General features: G+C 30.7%; 1 protein-coding gene across 1 annotated transcript; it reads right to left on the reverse strand.

Moving 5' to 3' along the window:
• Positions 1 to 918: 918 nt before the first annotated feature.
• On the reverse strand, positions 919 to 3168 carry LOC139874585 (pectinesterase 2-like). The gene is made up of 2 exons (XM_071861995.1): positions 2288 to 3168; positions 919 to 1574 (listed from the first exon to the last, which is right to left on the reverse strand). The coding sequence occupies exons 1-2, from the start codon at positions 3150 to 3152 to the stop codon at positions 919 to 921; spliced, it is 1521 nt and encodes a 506-aa protein (XP_071718096.1). The 5' UTR covers positions 3153 to 3168.
• Positions 3169 to 12550: the final 9382 nt, after the last annotated feature.

A 12550-nucleotide genomic window follows, 5' to 3' on the forward strand; every position in this document is an offset into this window, starting at 1 on the left:
AAAACTGATGAACCAACAAAATTATAAAATTTATAATAAAACCCTATAAAATTCATAACTACGGAGTACAAGATAAGGAAAATAATATGACACAAACTACATAAATAAGTTATATCTAACCAAATCCGTATTCACAGTAATTAAACTACCAATGTATGTGAATATTCAAAGTAATTTTTTATTTTTATTTTATTATATATCTTTTTTTTGGTCATTCACGTTTACATGATAGCTATTTTTTTCTTTCAAAAGGTTCAACTCTTCAATTTGCTCACCGTACCCCTCTCCCTACACACACACCCACACACACACACACACATATGTTTATATGTATATATATGTATGTATGTGTGTATGTATGTATATATGTATGTGTGTGTGTATTAATTAGAATATATTTATTAAATTGAATTTGATCTTCGAGGTAATCTAATTCGAAAATTAATTGACAACTGTGTATTGAAATCGATTCCGACTATAATCAACTTAAAATCACTTTTTCAAAATGAATTTGATTTTAATCAATAGGCTGCAATTCGTTTCAATATTCAAATTAAAAGCTTTCGAACTTATTGAATACCCTTGATTGATAGAATTTCTTATTTAACTGTACAAAATTTAAAATCTAACAAAAAAAAAAAAAAAAAAAATATATATATATATATATATATATATATATATATATATATATATATATATATATATATATATATATATATATATATATATATATATATATATATAAGTGAGCAACATTGAGCACAAGTTCGTTTTCATATATGACAATTAATTAACCAAGATTTTACATTACATATTACAAATTTGGAATTTAAAAATTAAACAGGTAACTTGTAAGAAACTTCACAACTTGAAAATAAAATAAAAAAGTATTGTAAAATATATAAACATAAAAAAATACTACAAACCAGAAGTGAATGGAACATTGGTCCCCGGCAACCAAGAACCACCAGCTATAAAGTTCCCAACGGTAAACTTCGCCGCCTCGGCATCCACCCTTTTCGCAGTTGATGAACCCGATCCAGTATTCATATACTCCCCATAATACAACGTATTAAGCGCGAAATTTCCACTCCATGGCATCCACCCTGCAGGATCGATCAAGCTATCGAGGCTCGTTTTCATAAAAACCGTCCTCGAGTACTGTTTCCATGGTCTACCAAGGTACGTTTTAACTCCTGACACACCTGTTAGGTCAGAGGCTGCAGCGACCCGACAATTGTGGATTGAGATACCTGTGTTTTGGTTTTGATCGGTTCGGCCTTGAGCTGTGAAAGTGTTGGTCTTGTTTGGTGGATCACGAGCGTAAATGTTGCAGTTTTGGATAACTACTGCTGCGTTTCCAAAGATGAAATCAACTGTCCCGTAGATGTCACAGTTACGATAAAATTGACGGTTTGAGTGGACGTATAATGTGTCTTGGTACCCTTCGAAGCTGCATTGGTAGAACACTGAAAGATCGGCGCCGTTGCGGACTGCTACGGCTTGATGGTTTTGTGGGCCCGCGGTGTTTCTGATGGTGATACCTTGGCCGATAAATCCATCTCCAACCACGGCTGAAATTCATAAAAAAGAAGTTAGAAGAACTATTATGTAGATTGTGCATGATACTATTCAAATATAGTAATTATAACGGTAAAGAAAAATGACCCCTTTGATTTTATTGTAAATTGATTTTTTATTGGGTTATATGTGTGTGTTGTGAGATTCTTAGCTATTAAAGCCTTTTTAATTATTTTATAGCCGCTTCCTAGATTAGAGTTTTTTTTTAATGTATATTGTTCTAAAATATAGTAGTTAAAACGAGTCGTTGCAAATCGTTTTTTTGTTTTGTATAACCTTGACACCCAAGTTTACTTCTCCGTGCTTTCAACACGGTGATAACAAAGAAAACTTTAGCAGCGACGACCAAATCTTTGTTTTATGAATTAAGGAATCTTACAAAGTCAGGTTGATATAATATACAACAACAATAAAACCTAATACCACATAAGTGGTGTATGGGAAAGGTGAGAGGTAGAAAATCGTTCCTCTATCCGAAATAAAGACAAGTTATTTCTTCACCCAGAGTTAAAACACTCTTAAAAGTAGAAAAAAATTGTCCATCTCTCTATTCGGCGGATAGAGAGATTACTTCCGAGTGAATCTCCTGATAGAGAGGTTGAAATATATATAGTTATTGACTATTAGAAGTTGTGATAAAAAAATCACTTTCTTTGTAGCCTTTCAAAAAAATAATCATATCATAGAAATTTATAGCTTAGCTTACCAAGAGTAGCTGAATTGAAGGTAGTACTGCCTCCTCCAACACTTTTGCTACCAGTTATGATTGTTTTACCAATACCATCTCCTAGTAACATTATGTTCTTTAGTTTTGTACCAATTACAACATTCTCCTTGTAAACACCCGCCTTCACATGAATCACGTACCGTCCGGTTCCAGACCTCTTTCCTGCAGCAGTTATAGCGGCACCAATCGTCTTGAAGTTACCCGAACCATCTTGAGCCACCACAACATTAGCCTGAGGATTCGATGATTGCAAAAGCTTTCGGTCACCAGGCTTCACCCAACTAGGAAACCCTGATTTTTGAGGACTTTGTGCACCGAACGATGAATTTCCATCTTTGTTCATTGCTAATGTGTTGCTAATCAAAGACGATACGTTATTGTTCATCAATGGAAATACGTAATCGGTAAAACCTAGCTCTTGAAATCCAGCCCTGCATGTCTCTTGATTCGTGAGAGCTGTGCTGAGCCAGGTCTGCAAATCGACCTGACTACGTTTTTGGTAGGAATCAACAGTCTTGTTGATGTAATGAATTGTGTTCTCATAAAGCTCTAAACAATCGGCCCAAGCCGCCTTTTCATACTTGTTACGACATTTTGGGCCAAGCGTTAGAGCGTGTGAACCTGCATGTTCAGCACGCTCCAACGTTACTTTTAATAAAGCTTTTACAAAATCCGGTTTTTGTTTTATTGAGCCATAGTTTGGGTTAGCACTCATGAAGTGCTCACATGGTTGCGGGTGGGGTGTTTGGCTACACCAAGACGTAATCTCGGATTTTGTGTATCCGTACACACCAGAAAGCATAATACTTGCAACAAAAGTTGCTAAAAATATGTTGATTTTCATAGTAAAAGTTTAAGAAATGAATGTAGAAAGAATATTGTTTAGATAATGGGAGAATGCAAGTTTGGGTTGTGTAGATTGTATGGTTCATTTAATAGCCTTTTATAGAGTGTGATTCACGTATACAATTTGAGTCGTTTGGTACGTAATAGGGAGGCACCACCCTAGTTGTGTATGTGCATAATCCAATTCTAAACTAATTTATTTATTCCTTTTCTCCAACTAATAATTCTTTCTGTGATATAAAATACCACCTAAATAATATGCATTTCTAGTTTTTAATTTTGTTTTGATTAGGTTTTGTTTTATTCGATTTATCGTTTGTAACATTATTGGATTGGATATTTGATGTTCTTTGATTACTTCTTTACATGGCTGGATATCAACACATATTCAACGTTAATGGTAATTTTAACCAAGAAGCTTCGTACGAGAAAGTCAGCATCCATCAATTTCAAGAGTCAAAAAATAACTTCTAGATTTTAAACTAACAACGTTCTTTTCAACGGCGCACAATTGTCATTAAAACAAATGGCAAGAAATAGAACGATAACTACATTAAGTGTGTTTCAACTTTCAATAATTGTTTGTTAATTAATTGAAGAGAAAAAAATATAAAATGGCATGGAATTATATAAAATGAAACTCGAATAAATGAAATTAATTAAGTAAACTGTACTTACGTGATTACAAGTTTCATAGATAGCAAGAATAGCTAATTGTACAAAATACCAAATACAGTAGATTTTAACGAACTTTTTTAACTACTTCTACTATAATATTGTTGGCAAATTGGAAGGAAGAATGTCAACAAGTTGGTAGATACCAGAAATGCAAACCATGTTTCGAACTAATGAAAATCATAATCTTACTTGTACACCCTATATATTCTGAACTTTAAATAATAATTACTTAATTTTAATGTTATTTATATTTATATTCTAGCTTTATAAATCATAAGTTGACCGTTATTACACTTATATAAAATGTTATATGTAGTGACCCGAACTTTTCCATTTTTATATATATATTAAATGAAATTGTTATTTACATGATTAAGTGTTTCCAACATGTTAAGCAATCAAACTTGTTAAGACTTGATTAATTGAAATAGGTTTCATATAGACAATTGACCACCCAAGTTGACCGGTGATTCTCGAACGTTAAAACTTGTAAAAACTATATAATGACATATATATGGATACATATATAGTTAACATGATATTATGATAATTAAACATATCACTAAGTATATTAACAATGAACTACATATGTAAAAACAAGACTACTAACTTAATGATTTTGAAACGAGACATATATGTAACGATTATCGTTGTAACGACATTTAATGTATATATATCATATTAAGAGATATTCATACATCATAATATCATGATAATATAATAATTTAAAATCTCATTTGATATTATAAACATTGGGTTAACAACATTTAACAAGATCGTTAACCTAAAGGTTTCAAAACAACACTTACATGTAACGACTAACGATGACTTAACGACTCAGTTAAAATGTATATACATGTAGTGTTTTAATATGTATTCATACACTTTTGAAAGACTTCAAGAAACTTATCAAAATACTTCTACTTAACAAAAATGCTTACAATTACATCCTCGTTCAGTTTCATCAACAATTCTACTCGTATGCACCCGTATTCGTACTCGTACAATACAAAGCTTTTAGAGGTATGTACTATTGGTATATACACTCCAATGATCAGCTCTTAGCAGCCCATGTGAGTCACCTAACACATGTGGGAACCATCATTTGGCAACTAGCATGAAATATCTCATAAAATTACAAAAATATGAGTAATCATTCATGACTTATTTACATGAAAACAAAATTACATATCCTTTATATCTAATACATACACCAACGACTAAAAACACCTACAAACACTTTCATTCTTCAATTTTCTTCATCTAATTGATCTCTCTCAAGTTCTATCTTCAAGTTCTAAGTGTTCTTCATAAATTCCAAAAGTTCTAGTTTCATAAAATCAAGAATACTTCCAAGATTGCAAGTTTACTTTCAAGTTTTCTAAATCCATTCCAAGTAATCATCCAAGATCAAGAAACCTTTGTTACTTATAGTAGGTTATCTTTATAATACAAGGTAATAATCATATTCAAACTTTAATTCAATTTCTATAACTATAACAATCTTATTTCGAGTGAAAATCTTACTTGAACTGTTTACGTGTCATGATTCTGCTTCAAGAACTTTCAAGCCATCCAAGGATCCTTTGAAGCTAGATCCATTTTTCTCATTTCCAGTAGGTTTATCCAAGGAACTTGAGGTAGTAATGATGTTCATAACATCATTCGATTCTTACATATAAAGCTATCTTATTCGAAGGTTTAAACTTGTAATCACTAGAACATAGTTTAGTTAATTCTAAACTTGTTCGCAAATAAAAGCTAATCCTTCTAACTTGACTTTTAAAATCAACTAAACACATGTTCTATATCTATATGATATGCTAACTTAATGATTTAAAACCTGAAAACATGAAAAACACCGTAAAACCGGATTTACGCCGTCGTAGTAACACCGCGGGCTGTTTTGGGTTAGTTAATTAAAAACTATGATAAACTTTGATTTAAAAGTTGTTATTCTGGGAAAATGATTTTTATTATGAACATGAAACTATATCCAAAAATCATGGTTAAACTCAAAGTGGAAGTATGTTTTCTAAAATGGTCATCTAGACGTCGTTCTTTCGACTGAAATGACTACCTTTACAAAAACGACTTGTAACTTATTTTTCTGACTATAAACCTATACTTTTTCTGTTTAGATTCATAAAATAGAGTTCAATATGAAACCATAGCAATTTGATTCACTCAAAACGGATTTAAAATGAAGAAGTTATGGGTAAAACAAGATTGGATAATTTTTCTCATTTTAGCTACGTGAAAATTGGTAACAAATCTACTCCAACCATAACTTAATCAACTTGTATTGTATATTATGTAATCTTGAGATACCATAGACACGTATACAATGTTTCGACCTATCATGTCGACACATCTATATATATTTCGGAACAACCATAGACACTCTATATGTGAATGTTGGAGTTAGCTATACAGGGTTGAGGTTGATTCCAAAATATATATAGTTTGAGTTGTGATCAATACTGAGATATGTATACACTGGGTCGTGGATTGATTCAAGATAATATATATCGATTTATTTCTGTACATCTAACTGTGGACAACTAGTTGTAGGTTACTAACGAGGACAGCTGACTTAGTAAACTTAAAACATCAAAATGTATTAAAAGTGTTGTAAATATATTTTGAACATACTTTGATATATATGTATATATTGTTATAGGTTCGTGAATCAACCAGTGGCCAAGTCTTACTTTCCGACGAAGTAAAAATCTGTGAAAGTGAGTTATAGTCCCACTTTTAAAATCTAATATTTTTGGGATGAGAATACATGCAGGTTTTATAAATGATTTACAAAATAGACACAAGTACGTGAAACTACATTCTATGGTTGAATTATCGAAATCGAATATGCCCCTTTTTATTAAGTCTGGTAATCAAAGAATTAGGGAACAGACACCCTAATTGACGCGAATCCTAAAGATAGATCTATTGGGCCTAACAAACCCCATCCAAAGTACCGGATGCTTTAGTACTTCGAAATTCATATCATATCCGAAGGGTGTCCCGGAATGATGGGGATATTCTTATATATGCATCTTGTTAATGTCGGTTACCAGGTGTTCACCATATGAATGATTTTTATCTCTATGTATGGGATGTGTATTGAAATATGAAATCTTGTGGTCTATTGTTACGATTTGATATATATAGGTTAAACCTATAACTCACCAACATTTTTGTTGACGTTTAAAGCATGTTTATTCTCAGGTGAATACTAAGAGCTTCCGCTGTTGCATACTAAAATAAGGACAAGATTTGGAGTCCATGTTTGTATGATATTGTGTAAAAACTGCATTCAAGAAACTGATTTCGATGTAACATATTTGTATTGTAAACCAATATGTAATGGTCATGTGTAAACATGATATTTTAGATTATCATTATTTGATAATCTACGTAAAGCTTTTTAAACCTTTATTTATGAAATAAAGGTTATGGTTTGTTTTAAAAATGAATGCAGTCTTTGAAAAACGTCTCATATAGAGGTCAAAACCTCGCAACGAAATCAATTAATATGGAACGTTTTTAATCAATAAGAACGGGATATTTCATTATATAAGGAGATGATACATAAAGAATTTAGATAAGAAGAAAATCTGAAGAACATATTAACACGCATAATTATTTTTGACATTTACTATTAATTTGAAGTCTCAATTTTTATATAAATGAAAAAACACATGGTTTTATCGATTCCCTCCAATCAAAAGTTCTCCATAAATCCTTTCAATATATATATATATATATATATATATATATATATATATATATATATATATATATATATATATATATATATATATATATAATGGGGAAGTAACCAATCGGGGGGAAGCGGGGGGAAGCAAAATATTTTTTTTTTCGTTTTTTTTGAAATTTTTTTTTCCGGCATCAAGATCACACGAAAATATGAACATTTAGAAGAGACACTTCGTGATGAATGTTATTATTTAGGCGGGAAAACGATCGACAAAAATAACATTCAAGATAATATTGTTCGTGAAAAATATGAACGTTTTTTTTCATGTTTTGTGAAGTAAAATTTAGCCCGATTTAGAGTTTAGGGTTTAGGGTTTAGGGTTTGGTGTTTTGGGTTTATTCCATAAACCCATAACACCATACCCTAAACCCTAAACCCTAAACTCTAAACCGTTCGTGTTAAAAACTCAATCTAAATCCTAAATCTAAACCCTAAACCCTAAATTTCTAAACCCTAATATCTAAACCCTATAAACCCTAATATCTAAACCCTAATATCTAAACCCCAATAGCTAAAACCTCAACATACGCTCGAAAAACACGATAATTGTTATATATTACTTCTTCGAGCGTTTTCCCGCCAAAATAAAAACATTTATCACAAAGTGTCTCTACTAAATGTTCATATTTTCATCTCATCTATAATGTTGGTGAAAAAAGTTTTTTCAAAAAACGAAAAAGAAAAAAAAAAGTTTTTGCTTCCCCCCGCTTCCCCCCGTTTGGTTACTTCCCTCTTGATCCTACCACTATATATATATATATATATATATATATATATATATATATATATATATATATATATATATATATATATATATTTGAAAATCTATCTTTATCGAAAAAATCCAATAAAAAAACACAAAAACCTAATAAAATTAGGGATTACAGGAACACCACACCACTATAATATGTACAAATTATATACATAAACTTCTACGTAATGAAATCCAACTTATGGATTGGATTGAGAGGAAAATTCAAGAGAAACAACGTCATTTCAATTTAGGAGTTATTATTATAACATATATAGAGTCAGAGTCATGATTTTGAATCGATTGGGTCACTAGATAATACTATACTAAATTGCGGAAAAAAATTTATTGACAAACTATGATTGACTAAACATAAACAAACAAAATCATCTTCTTAATAGCGTCTATAGTTAGTCTATATTAGCTTGGTCTTCAACATGGTCGTCTATCAAATTTATAGGGCCCCCCTCAAAAAATAAAAGTGACCCTTTTACTTACATGTAACTATAATTTTTAAATTATTATCAATAAATTGATAGAATTGATGCTGGAGTATTGGAACCAAACGAGGAGTATTGGAGCTGTGTATTAGATTACAGAGTTGATGGGCGGCGTACAATCATTTTTATTCTTAACGTCGTTCATTGGTGATTTGGCGGAGGTAAGTTCCGCTCGCTAACATCATGTGTAGTTTTAAATTTATTTTCTCTTGGAACTAAATTATACGTACATTATTTATACAGTAAATAGAACAAGTATGACCTATCCTGTCATTCTTAAAACGGTCGAATTTGAAACGAAACTTATTTATACAAATTAATATTTAATGTTATTTTTATGATAGCTTGTAGGTGATTTATATATGGAACTAAATGCAACTAAAGATAAATGCATAGAAAATAAAGTCGGAGGTAACTGCGATAATTGTAATTTAAATAGTGTTTATTATAAATATAAGTTCCACCCCGAATTGTATTAATTTTGTATCAAATAATACTATCATTTTTATTCTTTTTAATATATTTTTATCTATTAACTGATTATCAAGAAATTTAAATTAAACATTAACAATTAATGTGTCATATTGATAAATAAAAATATAAGGGTTATTATGATGGAGAATATTATCCATTATAATAACATGAAGGACCACAACAACCACCCACGAATTCTAATTCTCTTATGAAAATTCCCGCAGGGGTGTAACAACTAAGATTATATATGTTGACAACACTAATAAAAAAATAATGACATATTATCAAATTAAGTTGGAAAGCATTAATTTAACAGATGAGAATGATTTTCAGCTATAAATAAAGTGATAGATACTCGTCATTTAAATGCAAAATAAGTGTTAATGACTACTATTTTATAAAAACCTTAGACTCCAAATATAATATGATGAAATTTGTAAGTTGACTGAAAACGACATCGGCTGCGTATCAAGCCTGCTATCAATCACAAGTCCACAATGTTAAACTTTACCAATTAATTGAAAACGATACTGGCTGCGTAACAAGCCATTTGTTGAAAGTGTGCTGTTATTATATTTAATTTCATAGATCATAAATACCCCGGATTTCTCCAACATGATGTCGTAGTTTTTGAAAATACATTTATCTCGAGTCTTATACTTCGTTCCTGACATAATCTTTCAATTTCCAGGATAAGGACTATCACGATTTTAAAACGTAGAAAAGTTAAACACTTGTGCAGATTTAACCACAATACAAATAGGATAACCTTTATATAAATTAACAAAAACCCATTTTGTCTCATTTTCTTTTTTAAAAATTGAATCAAACACTTATAATGATTTAAATGAAAACAAAAATAACCATCATAAACTTACATTATAATAAACACGAGAAGTTATCCTAATCCATTTTTATAATACTATAATTAACGAAAATTTTAACATACATATTATATATAAGCATGAAAATGAGTAGAGATTAATAACAAACCTTGTTTATATATATATATATATATATATATATATATATATATATATATATATATATATATATATATATATATATATATATATATATATATATATATATATATAATAAACGTGCCGAAAGCAACGAGATTACAATAAGCTTCTCGAGTTTCTTTCCTGCAACACCTCTGTTATTTACTTACATACTAACCAACCTACTAACTAACAAAGAGAGCTAGCTAGTGATTGAGAGAGAGAATGAAAGAAAGATGTAGATGAGATGTATCAAATCAATCTATCACCAGTTCAATTTACGGGCAAAGCGAACCGTCAGATTTCATTCGAGTCGCTAGTTTGGCAAGTCCAGGTCACTAGTTTGCAGCCCGGGTTGCCAGTTTGTAACCCTGAGTCGCCAGTTTGTAACCCCGGGTCGCCAGTTTATAACCTCGGGTCGCCAGTTTACACCCCAAGTCACCAGTTTGTAACCACGGGTCACTAGTTTGTTGCCCTAGTTGCCAGTTTATTGGGTCTGAGTCACTAGTTTGTATGTTGAGTAGCCAGTTTATGTAACCGAGTCACCAATATGTTGTATGCATAACTATATTCCAACTGGGTTTCCAGTTTGTGTAAAATGGAGTCGCCACGTTGAACCTAGGTCACCAGTTTACTATGACAAACTGCCTCGAAGTTTCAGTTTGCAGTTCGGTATATTTTGTTATTGTCGTGCACTTGTTTCTAATAGTGCGTTGTTGAATACCGGTACCCGTTTGTCTTGAAGTTTGATAGATTCACCTTCTTGGGGTTCTTTAGACTTATAGCAGTGTAACACGATTTCCTGAGCAATTCTTGATGTTCCTTGCAGTTGTAATTGATGTATTGTGTGATTAGAATTTTGTGTGTGTTTTAAGTGTGAGTAAGTCTTGGAACGTTTTGATCTTTGTGTATGAATCAGATTAGCTTCTAGGTCCTTGTTATATCTTCATATACGTCTCTTAAATAAATGCTGACATCCTCAAATAGAAATTTTGAGCTTCCATGGTAGTCTTCCGGCTGAATCCCGAATTAGGGTTTTCAGAAGCCCTAATTTGTACTTGTCTTATATTTATTCAATTAAGATGCGGATCAAGATTCCGAGTGTTTATTTTTGATTTTATGAATTCTTGAATCCCTGATTTAAGACTAAGTAGGCAGGATATACCTCTTAGGTAGAAATTATACTAAAAATCATGTTAAAAACCCACTTTTTGGACAACTTTTGACATTTAAGCACTTTCAGTCATTACTAATAATTATCGTGCAATTTTGCATGTTTTAAGCTCTTTTAGTTATTATTATGGTTGAAATATGAGTAATATCACTAGTAAAAACATGACCAGTTTGAGTGATATCAAGTAATTTACACTTAAATATTACTTGTCCTAAAGCAAATGTTTGACCCAAAATTTTATTGAGAAAAGTCAAAGTAAAAATTCAAATTTTGAAAGTTTATTAAGTGATAGTTTTATTTTCAGATTAAACATTTCCAAAATTTGTTTGTTTAGTTTTACTTATACGAATCATGAGAATACGATTTATAGGTTTTTCTCTCAATTCTTAAATGTGGAATGTACACGACTAGACTTCCTCTCTATCGTGGTCACTCAATTCACACAAGTGTATCGAGTTACTTATTCTATTATATGTCACTCGAAAGCCAGTCATGATGCATCTCGCATCATAGGGTTGGTCAAATTGATCATATTCTCAGTTATTAAAAGATAAGGACGACATTAATTAACGAAAGAATCTTTCTCGGGTTGTAACGTTAGGCGAAAGGTTTTTTTAGGGCTGTGTGGTTTTTATTGAAAGTTTCTGAGGTATTTTTAGTATATAGTTTTTGAGATGGTCAATTTTTATATTTTTAGGTTTTTCTTGGGTTTTTGAGTTTCTTCTTTTCTTCATCCTTATAGTTTTCCAGTATTTTAGGGTTGTTGCATTATTCTCTTTTAAGAGAAGATGCTTCTAGATTTCTTGCTTATCGATTCATGACTTCTATACGCTCGATCACTTAGAGTATTTTCTACATTTTTCTAATTTCTTTTTCTCTCTTTATTTTTATTTTTTTTCCTTTTTTTATTATAATTATTTGGATATATATATATATATATATATATATATATATATATATATATATATATATATATATATATATATATATATATATATATATATATATATATATATATATATATATATATA

The sequence above is a fragment of the Rutidosis leptorrhynchoides genome, chromosome 1 (genome assembly GCF_046630445.1).
Source record: "Rutidosis leptorrhynchoides isolate AG116_Rl617_1_P2 chromosome 1, CSIRO_AGI_Rlap_v1, whole genome shotgun sequence".
NCBI lineage: Eukaryota > Viridiplantae > Streptophyta > Magnoliopsida > Asterales > Asteraceae > Rutidosis > Rutidosis leptorrhynchoides.